The sequence below is a fragment of the Porites lutea genome, chromosome 4, assembly GCF_958299795.1.
Source record: "Porites lutea chromosome 4, jaPorLute2.1, whole genome shotgun sequence".
In the NCBI taxonomy this organism is placed as follows: domain Eukaryota; kingdom Metazoa; phylum Cnidaria; class Anthozoa; order Scleractinia; family Poritidae; genus Porites; species Porites lutea.
This window is the reverse complement of record NC_133204.1, coordinates 22,420,481-22,443,916: the sequence shown is the minus strand read 5'-3', so window position 1 is coordinate 22,443,916 and position 23,436 is coordinate 22,420,481. Positions and strand designations below refer to the sequence as shown.

The 23,436-nt window shown below is 38.9% G+C and overlaps 2 protein-coding genes across 2 annotated transcripts; one reads left to right on the top strand and one right to left on the bottom strand.

Annotated features, from left to right (window-relative positions):
- Positions 1-6,534: 6,534 nt before the first annotated feature.
- LOC140932937 (trypsin-3-like) lies at positions 6,535-11,146 on the top strand. The gene is made up of 5 exons (XM_073382442.1): positions 6,535-6,662; positions 6,952-7,110; positions 8,310-8,393; positions 8,902-9,100; positions 10,518-11,146. Exons 1-5 carry the CDS (start codon positions 6,605-6,607, stop codon positions 11,050-11,052), a joined length of 1,035 nt encoding a protein of 344 aa, XP_073238543.1. The 5' UTR covers positions 6,535-6,604; the 3' UTR covers positions 11,053-11,146.
- Positions 11,147-13,903: 2,757 nt separating this feature from the next.
- On the bottom strand, positions 13,904-20,372 carry LOC140932923 (glycine betaine transporter 1-like). The gene is made up of 3 exons (XM_073382422.1): positions 19,864-20,372; positions 17,866-17,920; positions 13,904-16,795 (listed from the first exon to the last, which is right to left on the bottom strand). The coding sequence occupies exons 1-3, from the start codon at positions 20,300-20,302 to the stop codon at positions 15,007-15,009; spliced, it is 2,283 nt and encodes a 760-aa protein (XP_073238523.1). The 5' UTR covers positions 20,303-20,372; the 3' UTR covers positions 13,904-15,006.
- Positions 20,373-23,436: the final 3,064 nt, after the last annotated feature.

Genomic DNA, 23,436 nt, shown 5'->3' with positions numbered 1-23,436 from the left:
ACTAACTTTACTTAATAACAGCCAGCTCAACTCGGTCAAGGCTAGGGACCTTAAGCAAGGACAACGACTTAATCGAAACTTAATCGCGTATATTTGGACCCGCTCGATATGTAAAATGCAGACGACTTTTCCTGGAGTTGAATTCTTAAGGATTTCTTCCAGGTTCAAAAAGAGGAAGGAAAATTCGTCGTCGAATGTCCACGTCCTCCATAAAGCGTCGAATTAGGAGGTTTGACGTCGTAGTCGTGCAGTGGACGTCAAAGAAATGTACTAAAAAGCATGATGCACGTGCAGAGCTGTTGTTGTGGTCGTCGTCGTAGTTGCTTAAGCTCTCTAATCAGAGCATGGCTCTGCTGGTAAAGCGATCAACTTTTTCTCATATAAACGCTCGATAAAGTTGGCTTGGTCGGCTTGAAGGGGTGACCCTTCTACCCGGGACAGGTTTTTCCATTTAAACGGGCCATAAATCTTTTATTTAGTTAGTTCAAGTTATAAATAATTAACAATTATTCCACAAGTGCGCGTTGGATATGAGATGGTAGATAGCCCCGCCAGGCGCGTAGCGCCGACGTTGGCTATAATCATCTCATATCCAACAAGCGCGAACAACTGTTCTCTTAAAAATGCCCACAAAATATCAAAAATTCTTCCCGACTTTATTTGTAAAAACAACCGATTTTCAGCTTGTTTTTAATTTTGAGCAGAGGCGTACAGTTATCATATTTGGAGACCCTGGTATAATGGGTCATATACCATGATGGCTAAGCCAATCAGAGCACTAGAATTGCATTATCCAATGATTCAGTTTTTAATAACTGTTATTTAGAGGGCTGAAATTAACTGAGTTCAAAGACACACTATACGACTCTCCGTTTTTCCAGAAAGACTAGTACTGTGTGTTTTATCATTATGGCGCAATTCGTAAACTAAAAAGTTATGACTAGTTTCCCTGTACCAGAAGTGTCGTTTTGAACAAAATTTTGCTCATTATTATTTTTGTTTTCATTCTCATCTTCTTTTCGAAGTGTCCTATCAGTAAATATAGATGATATGGCCTTTGGACTGTTTCAGATTTTAAATTTGTATAAAGTTATGAAGTCATGAAAACGGACATTCACAGTTGGTCCAAGACTGCGCCTCAGAGGAAACTAAACTCCGGTTAAGTCTGTTACTAACCGATGTTAAATTACGTCTACGAAGCGGGCTAAGCTGGCCCCTACCGTTTTCTAATTGTTTTCTCTGTCTTTTCTATTACGCGGACATCATCTATTTCAGACGGGCGACTAGAGGCGACAAACCGCCTTTACTTAGCGTCCTTTCCTTAATCAAAGTTCTTCACTATTTCTATTCTTCTTCACTTTTTGTTAGTTTTCTGTTGGCTTCAGTTATAAGAATAGCGTGTGTATACAAAAAGCCTTAACGTGACTATTTATTTCACCGAAAAAGCAACTCTTTTTACTTTTTCTTTGTACTTACTGAAATAATAATGTAAATCCCCAGCTAGCCGAATTTGAATTCATACGCGACCGTTTTGAAGTCATGACAAAACTTCCGGACACGAAGGTCCAAAACGAACTCCTGACAAGATGTTGTATCACACAATCTGCATCCTTATCCCAAGGTTTTTTAGTTGTCTTGGTAAATAACGACCTACCAGTACATATTTGGTGGTATTTTATGTTGAGCTGGTCATTTCGTGCTCCCGCTAATTAACAATCACCAAGTTTGTTTTTTTAATGAATATCTTCGGGAAGCGAAGCGATCTGTCATTTTTCACACGCAAGAGCAAGCGCAAGAGGGAGAAAAGCGTGGTTTCGTTTATGCATGAGCGGAAGATTATTTGTGGCCAAACACAGTTGGACCAGACTGCGCAGGAGCAGACCGTTATTTGTAGGCAGTTATTTGCAGGTCACGTGGTGGGCTCTCGGCCAGTGAAAAGGAAGAAAATTGTATATTATAAATCAAATAATAATTCGAACTATTTTCTCCTCCCCTCTAAATCTTACGACATCGAACTGAAATTGTTCAACGGCAGCCAGCCTTTTTTTTTTCTGCAGAATTTCTGCAAGTTAATTTAATTTCATTAGAAACAACTTGCAGTGCTCAAGATATAAAGTCTTTGTCATTTTAAGAGTTAGACAAAGTTTAACTCATTAGGCTAAGTTTCAAGGAAAAGAATAGACATAGATTGAGGTGACGCTAAAGATGTGTGCTACTGGTTTTTACTCAGGCCTGGGACTCATAACCTGACCTAACCCCAACTCTAACCCTAACCCACACCAAAAGACAAGTAACACACTATAATCTATGCAAATACTATGAACTTTACGATGAAGCAACTCAGTTGCCAATGTCCAAGGTAATATCGAATTCGCGAAAATCCAGATGGGTAATCGTTCGAACTCGGAACTTTGCAGCGTGTACATTTAACGCAACCAAGCAATAAAGTTCTAAATAGAAGCCAGACTGGGAAATTCGTCGGGCTGGTGTTAAGGCTATAGTACCATTTTATAGATTTTGATTCTAAATTTGAAAACACCGAGGCCGGGTCGGTTAAATAGTCGGGACTCTAAAATAATAAGTTACAGAAAGTTAATACTTTCTTTGTTTACTAATTAAAGTCCCTCTCATGTAGCCATGCATTCAGTATACAAACACTTGGCAGACCTAATGGTTGTTTTTTTTTTTCAGTTTGAGCAGTGCAAATGTTGCTAAAAATGCTTTTTACTCTAATGGATAAAAATTTAAATAGCTGCTTTTACAAATGTTAACAAGCTACTATTTTTGTACGGCTTACTCCTTAAGTGTGTTTACATTGCCTGTGTGTGTACTTTTTGCTTTTCTACTTCAGGCAGCTGGCATTTGAACTGTGTAAACGTTTATTAACAATACGCAGAGTGTACTTCAAATTCAGCCCTAACAAATTACCCAGTCCAAAGAGATTTAGAGAAACGTTTACGGCAAACGCCAGATTCAAGTTTACAATTTCTTAAAATAGAAAACGAGCAGCTAAAAACAATAAAAAATAATTTATTGATATAGATGAAACTTTGATGAAACTAACTTGAAGCTTCTAAATTTTGGGTTCGAAATAATGAACAGTAAAGCACAAGTTAAGGAGAAACGTGGTCACTTGGTACAATTTCACGTTTGCATGCCTTTTGGACCCTTTTGCCATAAAAATTTCTCTATTTTTCTAGACCAAAAATACTCAAAAGTTTGCATGGTTAATATGGCTGTCCCAGCCACACAACAAGAACCAGCCATAAAAATTCTGGTCGACCCCGATGTTCTTCGCCAAACTTAACAGGGCTCGAGACAAGGTTTTGTTGGACTCCTTCACGCTTAAGTTATTAAAACTTGTAAGAGGAAAAGAAAACTGTTCAGTCTCACTCTCTTCTATCCCTTCTCTTAACTGTCTTTCGGGTGATGCCTACATAAAGGGGTATAGTAAGTCGCAAACCACGATCATAGAGATTCGCTGTTCCCACCTGCTTTAGGCAACAAAATCAGATCGAACTTATTCGAGAAACCACCCGACCAAATCGTCTATGTAAGAGTATCTGTTTAAGAAGGGTTCCAACACTCGAATACTAAAACTGAGATGGTAAATCATCTTTTGTTTCTAACTCTGCCAGCATCTGAAAAAGTAACACATAAGTTAAAGGAGAGTAAAACAATCGTTTGTGATGCAAAAAAGGGCGGCTAGGCTGTTTAAAAAGCGATCATTTACAATATTCATATTGTACAACGCCTTGTTGCTGAGCTGTCCATGCAGATAGCTTTCTATTAATGGTCATCAGTAGAGGCTCCTTTACAGTGTTCCTTGTCTGATCTCCTCCTCACACCGGAAGACAGGACCATCTGCTTGCAGGATGAGCTAGTGTCATCTGCTTGATATTCCCATTAAAAAGCTATTTCATCAAGACATGTATCATATCATGCGACCGAACACACCACGATTCTTGTTATCGAGATATGGGGCCCTACCAGCAACCTAAATATATGTTATTTTCCTTTTCCCTCGTCTCTTCGCAGCGGGGATCGATTTACTGCTGTCCCTTATTCTTGAAGCGTTCGGTGTTTTCTTTTTTAAAGCGTTAAATATTTCAAAAGTAAAGTCCGTTGACACGTCTTTGGAATCTCTGTTATCTTTATTCTCGTCCCAGGGCATCTTAAATCTCTCAGCTGTCGACAACAGGAAGCCCAACTCCTTACTGTCCGTCATTCCTTACTTAGCCTGTGGTGGTCAATTGGGTGAGGTGGCCTTGGGAAATACAATATTTCGTCACATTTTGGACAGTTTCTGCCGGAGAAGTTGGAAACATTATGACCAAAAAATTTATCTACAATACAAGTCTAACTCATTCCAAATTTGTTTTGCATTTTTAATCTTTTTCACCACTGATATAACAAACATTTTAAGGTAAATTTTCGACGTTTATACTTATCTGTTGCTCGAATCGAATAAACTACAGTGTAGTTTTTTTACGTCTAATCAGCTAAAACAACTCCTGAACCCGTAATCATAGTTATCCGGTTTATAATTTTGAACAGGTGAACGTATCAACTGTTAAGCCTCTTAAGGTTCCTCGAAGCTTAGGGTTTACTTGATAAACCTTCGGATCATTATCATTATTATTTCTCCAATTCGTAGTTCCTGAGAACAAATTCCCTTTGAAATCGTACTAAAATTGAAGTATTGCATGCTTTAAAATATTAATGAGCTTGGCTTATGTGTCAATCAGGGTCAAATCCGTTTTGCATTTTTTCACTAGAAATAAGCATACCACTCAGGGTTGGTCATTGAGAAGTCCATTATATATTGGAAGATGTAAGAAATATGTGTACAGGTGTAGGAGTGTATAATTATATATTATAAGATACGGCTTACTTGGCGAGGTCGAAAGAGAAATTAACCGAAGGAAACGAGCGATTTGTATTGTACACTTGAGACATTCATAATGGTAACTGGTATTACTTATGACTGCTGCCATAATCCGAATAGCGAGGAGGTAAACCTGAAATAAAATTGCGATTTATCGTCAGAAAGCGCCCCGATTGGGCTGGTGCGGTCACAGACTGACTTATTGCACAATTCTATTTTTTAAACTCTGTCAACAGTTATTACGGATCACTAGGCACTTTACTTAACTCGTGAGAAACCCGGGTGAGAATGTGGCTATAAACGCAGCAAACCCAACTACTAAATCTGTAAATAGATTTTGGGGGGTTTTGTTGTCTCAATTGTGTCAGGACGTTGCAGAACGTTGTGCTCCTGTTTTACGGTTAATACTGTGTTTAAATGGTACTGCTAAAAAAAGTAAACAAAGAGAAAAATACAAAGAAATAGCTTAGCGAGGCCGACCAGTTACACAACAGAAACAATATTATTCATCTAAAATTAAAAAAGTGTTACTGGCTACTTAGCAAAAAAAATGTGAAGGAATAAAGTCAGCCAAACTTCAGCTGAATTCTTTTAGTATCTTTTAAGTTGTGATAAAACAACCTCCAAGTTCAGCAAAAATTTGCGAAATCAAGCATAGGGAAGTTGAAAAAAAAATGATTATTTATCTATGGAAAAAAATTCTAAATTGCTAAGCATGTAAATAGCTGCTTCAATGAAAAGATATTTTCACATTAAGTATACATTCATCCTATAAAAATGGTAAACAAAGAGGGGAAACAAGCATTAAAATTATTCACAAGAAAATTTTCCGGTGTATCCTGTGATTTAAATAGCTGCTTCGCAGTAAACGCTTTACATGTTTAATCATCGTCATTTGGCTCTAAAAAGTGTTTATACGCATGTTCAGTTTACACTGAGTCACCAGGAAAGTTTAATGCTGGTCACGGCGGGCCGATTTTTTTTTTTTTTTGGGGGGGGGGGGTTGGGCTCAGAGCGCTCCCTTACAAACACTGTAATGCGTTCGTAGCATGACAGACAAGATTATTCTACATGAGAATTTCATAGAAAATGATACCCTTTTTAATACTACAAAAAAAATTGCAACTTTAGCCTACACCCTTGGAATTAACGTAATGATAAATAACTAAAAACCCGCCTTTGAACTTCTTATCAAGGAACCTCTTTGTTTGAGTAAACACTTGAAATACTTGAATAAATAAACTTTGAAGTTCGTTTTATACTGAAATTTTGAAAGGCATGTTCAAGTTCTCTTTGTTACCTTTTTATTAACTTGAACTCCCAAGAGATCCCTGTGCTTACTAGAAATGTATATTTGGATGGCGAATCATCCCTAAAAGGAACACATTTAGCGAAAAGGATAGTCTTAGTACATGATTTCTTCTTCTATTTTTTTTTCAGGCGCGGGGGGGGGGGGGGGGGTGGTTGTACTCGTGAATTAAAGCATTCAAAATTTTTTTTAAGTTTCTGGGAGCAAACGTGCTGACAGCTCATTACCTATTATAACAGACTTGAAAGTATTAACATTGCTTGTTCATAAAACCCGCACTAACAGTTTTTTAAGTGTTTTTCAAATACGATAAGTATACATTATTCTAACCAGTTAATTGCTCGTACTACATAAAACTAGAAGACATCTCTTTCTCGTTGCATTTTGTCGACGTCCGCATAAGCAAGATGAAACCCGTGGTACTTTTGTTCCTGTGCTCATTGTCGTACACTATTGCAAACCCTGGTATTTACTTTTATGCTTTTTTTCCTTGAATCCTGATCATTTACCAGGACTTGTTTTGTTCAAACTAATATACGATGGACTGACTGTTTTACATCACTCATGCCCACTTGTGAAGTCCGTTCGGCTTATTAATGACAACTCAGCTCAGCACTAACTAGTTGTTCCGACTTGCTTACACCTTTATTTTCAATAAGAAACGCTGGTGTTTTTAGGATGTAAAATCAATTTTGTTTTTCAGCTGGCTTTTAAGTACAGATATTTAAACTCGTTTCTCTTTTTTTTTCTTAAGTTTGCAATACTCAAAAGACAGAGGAAGGAGGCTGTTGTCAATTTCCTTTTTACTTTGACGGATATTGGTTTTACTCGTGTACAACTCATGGATGGTTTCAAGACTGGTGCAGTTTGACTGCTAACTATGAGAGAGACGGACAATGGGGCAACTGTTTAGGTAACGTTGCGATAGAAATGTATACATTTCCCATTATGAGAGGGCCAGTATATATAGGCCTTCCAACTCCTCAGGCACTTTCTATTTCGCATAGAGGGGAGGGCGAAAAACGAGCGACTGGTGACGAAGCGAAATGAACCATGAGAAGCAGAAAGAAGAGAGTCTCGCCCGTTTACTCCTTCCCGCCTTCCTTTGCTCACACATTTTCAACGATAGAGAGACGCCTGGGTACGAGGCAGGATGTAGGCTGTTTTAGAAATGATCAAGCGTCCATAACACCGACTTAATTTGTTGCTTACACCCTCTAAATGCGCTGAAAGAACACGACAGCCTGAGGGTCATCTAACTTACAAAAATTTTAAAACCTTGGCCAGAAACCTCGCAATATTAGAATGACGCATCATGAATTAACACAATTGCGACACAATCAAAACTGGACTCATCAAGGGCGGTGTAACCGTAAAGTTAAGCAGTAAATATCTATACACAAGTGATAAATAACTGGTAAATACATCGCGATCTTTTTCCTTTTTCCTAGCTTTCCTGTTACTGCCCTGACGCGATAAAATTTGCTGAATTTCAGCAAACGTCCGGGGAGCATGCTCTCGGACCCTCCAGGATACTCCCGCCTTCAAGCGGTCGTTTCTTCTAACTTACTCATGCATAAGAGGAGCAATAGGCTTCGGCTTGAAACAAATCCAAGCCCCAGTGCTGTTTTAGGTCAATTCCTTGCTAACGTCGTCATTTATTACCTTAACCCATACACAAAATTTGACAAAATGCTCCTTAAATGTCATGAAAAAGAAATTAAACAAATATTGGTGACAGTTTGTAAAATCCAAATAGTGGTCTATTATCAATGCTGCGTTCTGATTGAGCTACTACTAGACTATATGTTATAGCCCACTAGTAGCGAAAAGCGCGGGCTTTTTGGCGGCAAAAAAGGATTAAAATCTAGCTTTAACTAGCTAAACCTTTTTTATTCTCGATATTTTTGAACAACTAGTTGGATTTTACTAAAACAATTATTCCTCTCGCCCTCATGGCCCCTGAGTCAATAGCCCATTCGGGCACGAGGAATAATTGTTAATAACTTTATGGTGATTTTTTTGTATTTGTATTTACTTGCCTTCTATGAAAACACTTCTTTGTATAAGTCAGCGAACTGACCTCCTCTTTTGTATTTATTTTACGACTAGATACTCCTGTCACAACAGCTGTTCCTACCCCTGACACACCAGCTTATACTCCCCCCGCTTTGACAACAGCTTCACCACCCTCAGGTAAGATGATAACAATACAAAACCCTTGGTAGGAACTAACCATGTAATTATATAACGTAAATTGCTCTGTGAAGTGATAGGGAGGTCTCTGTGTCACGTTGCCATAGTAGCAACATTTCTGGATCTTAACAAACCCGTGGTCCTGTAATTATGGCAGAAAAAACGAAAAAGTTGACATGTATGACTTTTCTGTGGATGATTGCACTCAGGAGCACAAAAGCTGGCCCATAATTTTCTTAATTTAGCTACCATGGTAACGTGACGTCACACCTCCGCTCCATACTGACGGCAGCAGCAGAACCTCGTTAACACCATCTCCAAACTAAGCTTTTGAATTTTTTGTTTTAAATTTCCCATTTTTTTTGTTTGGCTACGTCAGCTTATTATTGCCGGAAAATATTGTTATCACCTAAGAAACAGTAAACATCTAAACTCATACAGGTTCAACCTGGTAAACCAATAAGGTCACGTTGACGCTCTACTAAGTCTACTTCTTTTTCATCGTTAGGAGGAAGTTGTGGCAACAAGCCTGCGGGCTCACGTATCGTAGGTGGTATCCAGGCCCAGCAAGGCGAGTGGCCATGGCAGGCTATGTTAGCCCAGCCAGGAGGAAGCCAGTTTTGTGGGGGTTCCCTTATTGCTGATCGATGGGTCTTGACTGCTTCCCATTGTGTGACAAGCGCAAGCGCAAGCCAGATTGTGGTCAGGTTTGTGATATGCATTTCTACCGTTGTTCTGTCAGTTGCACGATTCAGGAGACTGGCTATTTGTACGAAAGCCAGGAAAGTTCAAATCCAAGTCCATATCTATATAACCCGATTAGCCAGCTGATTAGCTTCACCTAATACCATACGGGGTTCACGGACCAAACCAAGAAAGAATATTCCCCTTATTCTCTCTTGAACAAACGCAAACTTTCCGACCGGTTAATAACACTTTTGTGGAGAGAATAAAATTTGGTTGACTTTTTCTTTTTCATGTATAACAGTGCTGACACGAACATATGCATCCCAGCCATGTGATATGACCTGAACCGAACCTCCAAATAAGCCAAAAATACTGTGTTGCATGAAATTTTTGTGGGAGTTTATTTTTGCGGATTGGTGATTTTTTGTGTTTTGCGGGAACTAATTTTTGTAATGGGGACAGATTGGTTTTTCTTACTGGGAATTAATTTTTGCGATTTTCACAAAGTACCCAGTACCCAGCATTGATAATATTTTCGTTTTTATTGAGTACGTGCAATAGAAATACATATTTCCAAACAATACTACCGTAGAACCAGTATTTCATTGTATACCGATTTGTTTCTGAACGAAGAAGACAAGTTGTAATTGAACAGACACCATTTCTTAGCATTGTTTTTTTGCGTAACGAATTTAAGTTAGAGAATATTTACTCTGGAGTAAGTTTTTGCGTGAAAAATGTTTGCGGTAATTTTTATTCGCGGAAACTTATTTTTGCGGATCACTGCCGGGAAAAATCGCACAAATTAGAACCCGCAAAAATCTTGTGCCACACTGAAAACCGGGCATAGCATGACAAGTTTAGTGCAGGAGATGCAGTCGCTTCTGGTTGTAAAAAGTTGTTTAATATCTTCTACTGATACATCACTCATGCCTGAGTTCAAGATAACCATTTCTAAGAAGATTTAGTAACTTCCATCCAACTGGAACTTGTTTTTTCCGCAATACAGAAAAACTAGTGTGGCCGTGTAAAGTAGCGGATTCCTTATTCATTGTGTTTGGCTTTGAAAGTTTGTTTTCTTTTTCATGTATACGAAACAGATGTAATAGATGTTTTTAAGTGGATGTGATCCTGGCAGTCAAATGAACACAACCTGAGCAGTTGAAAAACAAGAACCTGAAAAAATTCGAGCTTGACCTTGAATCGAACCCAGGCCTTTGCAAAGACAACATGCAGTCAGCGATTGTGGCTTGAATTTCCTTTTTTCCATTATTGGTCATTTTGCCGTTGAATGCTTCGGCTTTTAAAATTCTTTGGTCATATTTCACGTTACCTTGTTTTTAATAGTCGCTTCTTTTCAATAGGAACTCCGCTTGTAGGCCTATTAAAACATTATAATAATATACTATATTACTTCTCTCATCGCTCTCTGCACAGGATGGGAGCACACATGATAACTGACACCGCCCAAGAACACCAGGTCGAAAAGATCATCATGCACGAAAGCTACAATAGTCCTCTAGGACTAGCACACGACATTGCACTACTGAAACTGACGACAGCAGTAACAATGGGAAATGCGGTGGGAACAGTCTGCCTCCCAGATATCAATCACCCACTTCTGTCAGGCAAGCAATGCTATATCACAGGCTGGGGTACGTTAACGTCCGGAGGAAGCCAACCTGACCAGCTCATGGAAGCATCGGTACCGATTGTTTCCCAGGCTAGCTGTTCGAATGCCTACCCAGGTCAAATTCATGATTCTATGATATGCGCTGGTTTAGACGCTGGTGGAGTGGACGCGTGTCAGGGAGACAGTGGAGGACCCATGGTCTGCGAGTTCAATGGCAAGTGGTACCTTGAGGGTGCTACAAGCTGGGGTTATGGATGCGCTGTGGCAGGAAAATATGGCGTCTATGCCAAAGTGCGATATCTTAAGACCTGGGTCGAAAATAAGATGAGCAGCGAATAAAGAAACGATTGCTTTCCATGATGAGATCACGTAGAAAGTAGCGAGAAAAAAGAAGTGTATGATTGAAAGAGAAAATAAAGAGAAACGAGCATTATTTCTGCGTGTGATGTGTGCATAACATGAGTAAACCAGGGAGGAACATTCCACAAAATGTTTGACGTGGAGACTGATAAGAAAAAGCCCTTTACAAGAGCTGAACAAAATTAGCACCTGTCTAGTGTAAAAATTTTCAAGTACCCCTTTTCTGAGTCCTCTGGAATTTTAGTTAAAGCTAAGCTAAGAGAGACCAAAGTTTGACATTCAAATTCCAAAGGGGAAGGACGAGCAACCCCATGTTCTTAATATAGGGGTCTCCTGGCTACTTATGCGTAGCATCATTGTGGTAGGCGACGAAAGGGGTGGGAGAGGGAGGGGGGAAGAAAGGAGGATCGTGACTCTGATCCCATTCTAACGCCTGTACGCAGGCTATCCCGTATCCGGCGAGAAAATGTCGACCGATTTACACGAATGAAAGCGAGTTAAAAAGCTAAAACCCAAAGGAGCAACTCTCACACTTCCATTAAATATCACGTCACGGCGTTTCTACAGACCAGTTCATTTTTGGTCACGATGACATTACCTTTTCTCGCGAAAAAAACACATCCCCTTTGTACGTGATTATATTTGTCATGGTCCATCAGGGAAAAACCTTAATGTCAATTTTGAAAATTGAAGATGCCACAAATGTTGACCGCTCATCTGCAGTGTAATATATTAGGTTCCCGGGTCCTTGTATTTTGCACATTCGCGTTGCATTAAAGATGGAGGACTAGCACATGGTTCGTTTTCGCTCTGTAGTTTTATGACCTGAATGATAACTTCACACTCTAGGCTACCAATCCAAAAACGCAGCCTGTTTAAGATGCCAAATAAAGAAATTGTATACCAGAAACCTTGTTCAAGATGCTAAATAGCGAAATTGCATCTCCTGTTTAAGCCTCAATACCCTGAAAACCATGTATACCCCCTGAGTAGTCAATCGATCAAAATCTATATCGATTTGTCAATCGATAAATCGATAAAAATCGGTAAATGTGATTTGATTGATATCCATTGTATCGATCAATCGGTAGAAATCGATAACACACTCGTTTTTTTATCGATTTATCTTGATTTTTACCGATTTCATCGATTTCATATCGGAAGATACATCTATCCATCTGTTCATCAAAAAATGAAAACTGACTTCATGCAAACAGTAAATTTATTGAGAATTGAGTTGAAATTGAGAGTCGAAGGATCAAACATTTATCACTGTACTGTTTATCAAACATTATCACTTTCAAATAAATGTTTAAAAAAAACTTCTCTTTTCTTCAAAACCAGGTTTAAATTCTTCAGTGATGGCTGATATTGGCCAGGCCCCAGTTGTTCAAAAGGTGGATAACGCTATCCACTGGATAAATCACTATCCACTGGAAGCGCAGTGATTTATCCGGTGGATAACGCTATCCAACGTTTGAACAACTGGTTGCAGGTTTATAGGCGGCCAGGTTTTCAGGATTTAGATCTCCCACCCTTTCAAAATAACTTCGGTGTAGTTCGGGACGATGGAGGTGTAGTTACATCCCGGAGTAGTCAATAGATAAAAATCCTTATCGATAAAAAATCGTCAGCAATCAAGTGATTTTTATCGATTGATAACGGAAAACGGTGAAATCTATCGAGGGATTAGCCTGAATCCCAACTCGAAGGAATGTCTGAAATTTAGACTAGGAAATCTTTATCTAACGGTTGTATTCCTCGTGATACTTGCTTGCGAGAGAGAACTGAATGTAACTGAACCTTTTTTGTTATGTACAAAACAAAGCGTTTTAGAGCAAAAATTTCCGTGTGCAATAGTTACCATATTTCTCTTTTTCGTGTTTGCTGATCAGTTGTTACTCGTGGATGTGTTTTCTCAGCTGTACTATCCACTGTACTATCTAACTCATGACGCCAAAAAACAACAATTGCGGACTTCCGTTACAAATCGTTAAAATCGTCAAAAATCGATAATATCGATTTGACACAGACTTTAGTTTATCGATTTTCATCGATTTCCCTTATCAATCGATAAAAATCCCTTGATTGCTGTCGATTTTTATCGGGTATATACCCCGTTCAGTTGCACGTATCTGTCTAGGCCACCTCCGCTGGTCAAAGTAGTGTTGAAGGTGTTTAGATGCGCTGTACTGACAGCAGCGCAATGAAACATTACAGGCCAACACTGCAGCTGCAACGTAACTGGGCGGCGGCAGTGAACACTCCGTTGGTACCCACTATCAGAGGGCGTCCATTTTTCGTGACGCCAAACGAAGCCGCTGAAAGAATTCTAAAAGAAAAGTTTAATGGTTGACCAAAGCCATGTGTTTCTCTTGTATACCACTCCTTTATTTCTATGGCGGGAAAGAAGAGAATTAATGCGATGTCGTAAGTGAAGAAAGTTTTGCGAAACGGAGAAAAGAAAAATTGTTTTAGATTTATTTGGAAAGACAAGGAAAGTGGGATGGGGTTTGTTTCGGATACCACGAAGTCTGCACAGTTAAGTGTGTTGTTTCAATACTATAAAATAAAGGGGGCGTTTTTTTTTTCGACAGCAAAAAAGCAAAAGATTAGTTTCGTCATTACAGAACAATAGGAGCTGATTTGTAGTGATTTTACTTAGCCCGTAAAATAGGAAATAACTACTGACTACGCAGTATTATGCACTAATTCCATTGTCTTCTTTTGTTTACTTGTAGCAATTTGGCATTCATTGTAGGTATTTGTTTCACGGGTTAAGTAAAATTACTCTAACAAACTTAAGTAAGCAATCTTCAGAGGCAAAATATAAAGATGATATCAATTTATTTGACTTTCGATTCCTTATAAATAGATCTCATCTTTGAGGATCTCTGTAATTTACTGTCGGTTTAAATAAAACTGTTTAGCAAATTTCTCACATGGTAAATTAATCTTTTTACTTGTATTCTTACAAAATGAATTCCAAAGCCTGTATCATACAAAACGCAACTTTTATATAAATGTGAAATTTACACCTGGTGCTGCTCATAGGAGTAATAACTATTATCGACAAGCCTAGCAAACCACAGGTGCCAGACTTGAATCTGTTTTTCGTACCTAGGAGAGAGGTAGTCAAGTTAAGTTTGGTTAGGAGGGTATAGTCAGTGAATAGTCAGCGACTTTTACAATCGACGACAATGGTATTCCCGGCCCAAACTATGGTTGATATTAAGTAAAGGCTGAAAACCAAACCTTTGCGGGTTGCACAACTCTCTAGAGGCCATATCTAGGGTTACCCTCTGATTGGTAAATCTTACTGTAGCATGCATTGGCCATTACTACTGAATTAGATAGCTCGATCACAAATTTCCCCCTCGGATTATCGATGACTGCTGGTACTATTTACACATGCGTGAATTGATAAGCGTGTTGAGAAGTTCCTTGAAACAGGCCCGGTTCCAGTTGCATAAAGCAGTGAAGTGCGATTTTCTGTGACAACTCTCTTTGTTTCCCAGGATTTCCTTGCACAGTAATACGGATAACTAGGCCGACGGCGGATTAACGAGAGTAGAACGGGACAAGAAACCACTTATCTTACAGTTTCAGACTTGCTGTCCTGTTCAGGATTTTGCAAGTTATGGATACAGGTGTAAATGTAGAAAATTTGGCACTTGATCGTTGCTTTATGTAACCGGGTCAGGGCTCGTAAAAACAACACGGGAGTTAAAAGTCTAGTGTGCCACTCCACTAGACTAAAATTCCCTCTCAAAACATAACAGTGTTCTTATTTATTAAATTACAAATGTCTTAATACCTAAACGTCTTACTTTAATTTAGAAACTTAACGTCCGTACTAAAATATCAAACTTCTAATTAAATTAACGCTAACGTCCTTTAAATAACGTTCATTTTTCTATTTGATATGATGAATCAAACGTTTGTATTTTTCGCGTCTGGATCATAAAGTAATTTGTCCATCTCTCCTAACGGGATACAACAGCACTCAGAGCTACTATGTGAAGAGCACTCAGACGCCGCTTTTCCGCTCTCAACTTGAAGTTCTTCAACTGCAGCGCTTCTCGGTTCGTAGTTTCGCATGTGAGTTTCCATTTGGTAGGCAGCAAATGGATATAGGCAAGACACAGCAAAGAAATCCTCCACCATGTTTCCATTGATGCCGTGTTTGTCGCGGATGGAGTTGCGTACACTTGTGGCATAGGCAAAGAAACCAAACAGGACGGACAGCCCAACGTATACTAAATTAGGCTGAAAAAATCCCATGGCAAAGAGAGCGATCGCCCCATAAAAAGGTACAGCGAGAATCAGCATGTGGATGCATCTCCGTCTGTTTTGTTTGTCCACCTCTCCAGCCGCTACGCCTATAAAGTACCATGGAGCCACAACACTCAGAGAAACTTTGGAAACACTATCTGTTGTTGGAGTGCTAAGCACATCAAGGAGGCTAGTGGTGAACTGTGGGCCACGTATGTCAAGGTCTCCTGCTTCGATCTTGACAGCTCTCCACAGCGCTACACACATAAAGCACAATATGATCGTGTAGGGAACGCCAGATGCTATTGAGACTGTCTGCAGGGCTATCAGTGCGTCTTGGCCTCCAGCGTACAGGAGAGCGGTAGCTGTCGCACCTTCTGTGAGTGCCCAGAAAATGCGTTGTAGGACGGGCGGCTCGGGATCACCATTGGCAGAGAGGCAGTCTATCACAAGGGATCCACTATCAGAGCTGGTGACGAAATAAAGGACTATGCTTACCAGGGAGAGAACGGAAAGGACAGTACCTAGGCCTTCGTATGACTCCATCACGTCAAACCACATGTCGGTCTTGCCACGACAGGACAGTCGGTACAAACCTTCGAAAGACTCCTTTGCTTCACCTCCACCTAACACCGAAGAACAAGTTATGTTAGCAAGCTCTGCATTTCGTTCCATTCTCAGGCCCACTCCTCCAAAAATGCTGAACCACAGGATGGAAAATCCCACTGGTGCTGTCAAGGTTGCGTTGATAAACTGTCTGATGGTTCTTCCTCTTGAGATCTTTGCAATGAACATGCCAACGAACGGAGACCAGGCAATCCACCAGCCCCAGTAAAAGATGGTCCAGTTGTCCATCCAGTTAGCTGCTTCCTTACCATCTGGAGCATTTCCCAATTGCGCAAAAGCATCAGTGTGGAAACCAAGTTGTATGACCGTCTGCAAGTAATAGCCAGTGCTCTGAACAAGCACATTCAGGGAGTGCCAGGGATCATCCAGGAAAAACACCATCAACATGATAAAGAGACCCAGGGTGAAACAGATCTCACTTAAACGTCGGATTCCAACCTTTAAGCCGCTCACTACAGAAGCAGTTGCGCAGGCTGTTACACACCAGATGATGATAATCTGGTTGGTGGTGCTGATCTCAAAGCTGTCATTTAAGCGATGAACGCCAGCGTTCAGTTGCATGACTCCAATACCCAGGCTGGTACAAACGCCAAACATGGTGCAGACTACCGATACAGTGTCGGTCATATCACCCATCCACCCGTAAATCTTATCGCCAATCAAAGGGTACAAGCAGGATCTCATGGTCATGGGAAGTTCCTGTCTGTAACCAACAAAGGCCAGGAGAAGACCAACCACAACGTATACAATCCATCCGTGGATACCCCAATGAAACAAGGTCAGGTTGATAGAGTCTTGGGCGCGTTGGTTATCGGTATACCTATATAAAGAAAGAGAGATGTGAGTACATAAGCTATCAGAAGTTCATAGAACTATGTGGCATGTTCAAAATTACTTTTTTCAGTAGAGTAGCATGACCAATGAGAAAACTAATTAATTTATTTGGTCTCACTGTCTCTGCAGCCCCTTCTCACTTAAAGTTGTAGAATAAAACAGGTGTAGCAAAACCAAGTTTGATAAAAAGAAAAACTGATTGCTTGTATTTTACAGACAGGGACTTCTATGTTAAGGTTTTGCCCTCATAACTTGAAGTTTGGCTTTATCTGTGCACAACTTCAAACTGTGTTCACATAAACAGATTTAAAACAGTTTTGCATGGTGTAAATGGGACAAATAAGAAATATAACAAGCCAGTATGACTGCTTATAGTGTAGCCTAAAAATTTGAAGACCACAACCCCAGAAAATCATAGGTAAGCTAGTAGAAAAACTCTGAATATCTTAGACAATTCAAATGGAATTTCACGGTTATCCAGGAATTTTTAGCTTTTCTTGAGCTTTAGAAATTTCTAGGAAGTACGTGTATTTGCAGCTTGAATTTCAGACAATTACTTTGAGTCGTTTTTAACATTTTTATCGTTTTTTTTTATTTGTTCCTTCAAACAGTTGTTTTACAGAAAAAAGTTGTTGGGTGCCCCTGCCATAGCTTTTATTACTGTGTAGAATTTTCTTATAAAAGTACAGCTACTCCATCTCCTCAAACATTTGATAGGACCCATCAGTTACCCTTAAGATACCAAAGAGATAATTTAGGCTCAAGAACAGCACCAAATTAACAAAACAGCACTCTAAATCGCAGAGAAAAGCATTTGAAACACTTTGACATATTTGAAATCATAATTTTGGTCGTCTGGTGCACCTGATAAAGTTGGACAAGCATGATACATTATTATAATGAGAATGTTTAACACTAAAAAAGGTGCTACTACATAACACATGAAGATGTGAATTGAAGAAGATGCACACCTTCGTCCCTTTCTTAAAATATGAAGAAAAGCTTGGGGACTTTAAAGTATCAAGTTTAATTGAGCTGGGCATTATCATCACGTACCTGTCAAAATATCGGTTTCCATAGTCACCAGGAGCATAATGCCACACAGGTTCAGCTGCAAGGAATTAGAGTTAATCATTAGCTGGATTTTTTACTCACATGACTTCACATGACATCAAAGATTTGTACCTTGTACTCTCAGTAGTGAAATTATTATACAAATATTTCCTTAATAATATACATAAGTAGAACTGGTATTGCTTTGAATTTTAATTCTTATCAAAAATGCTAAAACTGACAAAAATACATGTATGTCACAAGAATAGTACATACAGGTTCTATATTTATAACAAATAATATCATGGTCAGGTGGAATTATGACAACTATTGTAGATGTTCCCAGCCCAAAAAAAAACAATCATCCAATGATATTTCAAATCAATAAGATGAATTTGACCAGTATCAAAGAATATTTGACTGACAAAAAGGTTTCAGTTTTTTAAACTTAGCTTAACCACTGTGGTTTAGACAACGACTTCTTTTTTAAATTTTTTGACAAGCAAAAAAAACAACATTTCTGATGTAGTTAGGCTCCAGCATATGTGAACTATAAACCTATCGTAGTTCAAAAAGGTAAGCAAGGAAATATGCAATATGATGAACACTCTCAGCATGTGTGTAACACAATATTGTATCAAGTTTGTCGATCACTTTTTTAGAAAAGAAATTTCATGGGAACTGATTATTCTATTATACCAAGTTTAGGACTGCAGGAAACTGCTGCTGAGGCCTAATTTGTAGTTACCTCAAGTTGAAGTCGATAATTTGACAGCAGCTTGTGCAATATCTTATGCAAATAATGCAGACATACACAATGGAACTCCTGAATACCACGAAAATTTTTGTCCGCAAGTTAAAAATGGTTGTGGTTGTTAAAAACCTTTTAAAAGCGGTGTAGAAAAACGAAAGCAACGGCGGCGACAAAAAATAACAAAAACGGCCAACGTTTAATTTTATGACGGACTTTAACTAAATAAAATGAAAAAAATTCGTGATCCATGACATGCACGCTATTTTCTTAGGACTAATATGTTATTTTATTTAAAGTGGTGATCATTTCCTCAAGGAAATGCCTTGAGTACTTTTCCCCAGAAGAAATGCGGTATATTGTGCGTTTGGGCGCGGACGTGATTATCATTCAGTTCTCAGAAACCGAAATGCATGTGGAACACTGAAAAAATGTTGCTCTGAAACAAGAAACTGAAGAGTGACAAGCACATATTTTTATATCACGCACGTATTTTTGTATGAATGCGAAAGGCGCTAAGTAAGTTAGCAGAGAATAAATAATATTTTCTTTAAAGGTTTTGTACCTAAACGCCACCGAATAAGAAATCGAATTCATTCAAAACGATGTAAACATTGAAAAATTGTCTTATTTTAGTCAGACGCGTCTTGAGCAAAAATTAAGAAGGACCTGTTTGAAAGCTTTTTAACTAACGGCAATCTAACACCTCTACTTTTTACAGCTTTCATTTCTCGTTATACTATTCGCTGCGAAAACGAAATATAAATAATATATTTCCACGTGTAGCTCGTAAAATCACTGAGAGAAATTTGCATAAAAAGCGCGCGTTTTTCATTCATGCGGGTAAATCGCGGAAAAATCAAAGGCGGTATGACGTTTGATTGACGGGTGTACCCATGCGTGACGCGTCTCCGTAATTTTACTCTATCAGCGGGAAAGTACTTTTACTTGCTAGTGATTTTACTGAACATGTGGTTACCGAAAAAATCGTAATTTTGTTTTAAAAATGCTTTAAAAAGCGCCGGGATTTAATCTACAGAGTTAAAATTCCCTAACTTTGCAATTTGTTCATTCTTTATTTACTTAAACTCAAGAAATCTTTACCCATGTAACACGCACGAAAATGGTAGAACTGCATACATTATAAGCTTACATACACTTCAGATGAATGGTTTATCCGTGGCTGAGCGCGACTTTGTTTCCTAAAATACGAAAAGCAATCGACATTCACGCAAAGGTGATCAACTTACCAACTCCAAAGTAGAATAGCCCGATTCCTATGCCAGCGGCAAACAGCATGGTGAAGTATGTCGCGTCTTTGAATTCAGGTTTTTCATCCGGTTTTCCCAGTTTCATCGTGCCGTATTTGGAAAAGTACAGGACGATGATAAAAACAGCCCAGGCATTTTGGGTACCAATGTACATCCATGTGAAGGTCTCAGTGATCCATGATTTCCACTCGGCCATCTGTTTATTCGCGAATTCTGGCAGCAAAACACAGAAGACGACAAAACCCCAGATAACCAACGCCGAGAGGAGAGTCACGACCGGATTTAAGCGAATTTGGATCCCAAATTTCGAGCTTCCCACTTTGAACCAATTCCAGTTTATTCTTAACCATCGACATCTTTTCAAAGCGTTTTCTTGTTCACTATGTTCGCTACTAGAATCCATTTTTCGAGTTTCCATTGAATCGCGTTTTCCAAGCAACTACCGCCGTGCCAAGTTTTAGCGCGCTTTTATGCCCGTCGTTGCTATTAATATATTCAGAAGCAAATAGATATGACAGGTGGTCCATCGCGCGCGCAGGTGACGCCCACGAGAGTCCTTTAGGCCAACCAGCTTTTTGTTTGGTCTCCAAGCGATTTGTGTGTAAGTCAGAATTTCTCAAAATAAACCGCATCACAACTTATACCGTCTCTACCAATGCCTGCTAAGTTCAATTATTATGTAATTTTTTAATTTCCCTTAAAAAATAAAAATAAACCATTAAATCCGAAATACAACTATTTAACGGCCGTGTCATTTATATCCAAACGATAAAACGGTAATGGCGGAAATGAAGAGACCTGGCTGCTTTTTGCTGGCAAAGTTTGTTGCTGAATTGTTGTAAGTCTATTCTGGATGACACAGGTTTATACTCCTTAATAATGGAAATTTGCGCGGCGAAACGCTCAAAGACTCTCAAACCGTGCACGTGGTTATCCTAGATTTGAGAACGGACTCGGGATAGAGCCACGATATGTCAGAAGTCATATATTTGAGGGCTGGGACCTGTTCTCTGCAGCTACAAATAATAAAAAAGAAATATCAGCTAAGAAAATAGATCCGGTTCATAACTCGTAACAAGAAAGTGATAGTAAAGAAAAATGTCCTTTCGGATACTCAAATTTCTGCTTGTCTGTCGTTCTGACGAAAGAGCCGACGCAAAATTCAAGTTCGGGGTGGGTTTTTAATCACTTCCCAATTGGTGTATACACGATTCTTTTTTTTTTTCAAATAAACCCCTTTAGTTCCAATGGGGAGGTTCAACTGTATTTATCAGCATCACATTATCATCGTCATCATCAGCATTATCATAATTATCATCATCGTTATTATTATTATGATTAATAAAATTACTTATGCTATTATTATTGTCATCATCATCTTTATCGTCATTATTATTAAAATTATAACAGATTTTTGTTTAATGACGGATGTGAATAAATGTTTGAAGGCGTTATTTTCCGTATATCTGTAATGATTCCAAACGATTAACATAACATGTCGCAGTGACAAAAATAGAATCATATCGATGAAACGACGGTGTCGTTGTACACTTGGCACTCGATCCTGGGATATTCTCATATTAGCGCGAGTGCCGGTTAATTGGTTACTGATAGTTTATCCTCTACCAATACCCGCTAGTGGGTCGGTTGCTACCTCACTTCACGGAAAAATGAATCATTTGAAAGGTATTCTTTTAGCTCATCTATTCTGTGGTTTACCTGCTGGGCAAAAGGCGTCCCCCCACCCTCTCCTCCCTCTCCACCTGTTTCGCGCACGTATATGTGCGTACAGACAGGGTTTCTTGTGATGAGGCCAAAATTCATTTGACAAACATAATAAACGTGGCACATGCCGATTAAGTGACATCTTTGCTATTATTGTTCGTCAGGACGATTTTCAAAGTGTCTTAAAACAGAAAATATGCATTCACAGGCAGCCCAAGCTGACAAACGCTCAATATATATTTAAAAAAACAACAAAACAAAACAAAAAACAAGACAATGAACACCACAATGACTCCATTACACTCTCCAGGGAAAATTTCAGTTGAATATAGTAGTTTTGTATAACAATATCATGTAGTTTAATGAGGTTGCTGAGTTTGGAATGCTTAATATCGTAATATACACATCACAAGATTTGAGATGCCGTGTGCATCACACAGCATCACAGGATTTGTAAGGTTGTAAGGTATCGGCTCCTGTAAAATAGCTTGTTGCAGTGGATGTATTTCATATCTTACTGACTGGCTTTTCTTTCTGGATATTTCATTCAATCGTTGCACTCGTTCTAACGGCGCCTCGAATTCAATTTAAACGCACTATGGCCAATACTGACACAAAGATCATTTTGTTAATTTCAAGATCAAATGGCAATATTGATATTTAGCGTTATTCAATTCATTCACGCGTTTCAGATTCTTTCTCTCCCTGAGGGTCTGGAAACAAAGCCAGTCGAAACTGATGAAAATCTTTCGAAACTCGAAAGCTTTAGGTGACTTCTTCATCTCATCCGAAACTGTTAGCTATCCTGATGGGTCGAGTCGAATTAACGGTAGAGGCATGGAGTAGCCGTATTTTCATAAGAAAATTCTATAGGTGACGTTTTTCGTAGCCTGAATTTCATCTGATTACTTCGAGTCGTTATTACTCCCTCAGTTGTTGAGAGGAGAAAACGACTCGAAGCAATCGGATGAATTTCAGGCTACGTTTTTCGTTAATTCCGAAATTTCAGGAATTATTAGTTTTTAAACAATAATCGCACTGTATCTTGGTAATAAAATTTGAAAACCGCAACCTTAGAAAATACAGTTCAGTAGGTAAGTTAGTAGAAAAGCTCCGAATATCTTCGATGAATGGAACAGTTATTTTACAGAAATTTTCTCTTGAGAACCGAAAACTGAGTCGTCGAGTTGACTGCATTTCCGATCACCGCGTTGTCAACTTCTAGCAAAACTCGTTGAAAAACGTACCGAAATCACAGTGCATTTGCATTGTGTCGTTCTTTTATCACTCCACGGTAGACAGGGGTAGTTTTATTATTAAAATTAGATAATGAATTAACCAAACAGGCTTCACAAGCCATAGAGAAACTATTTGAGACACTTCTGATATATTAGAAAACATTCGCTCCTTGGCTGCCCCTGTAAAGCCCCTGTAAAGCCCCTGTAAAGCCAACTGTACGGTTGGTTTAACAAATATAAGAGCTGGAGACTCGAGCCATCATGGGCTTCGGCAATATAAAGCCCTTTTTTATGGTTTAATCAGCCATTGTAGAACGGTATACGGCAAGCATAAAATGACATTTTTAATTCTGTGGGTTTAAGACTGTAACGTGGCACAAGTTTGTTTGAACAAGAATTTTTCAGTCTTTTCCAGCAATTCTAAAATCTTGTATATCTTTCTTGCTGCATGCATTATGATCGTTTTAAATTGAGCTAGTGAACAAACGCATCAGGAGCCTTGTTCACAGAATATTGATTTAACAACATTCTGAGAACTGCATTCAACTCAAAATTTACGAACTAAAACTCTAGCGAAGCTCTGTGATTG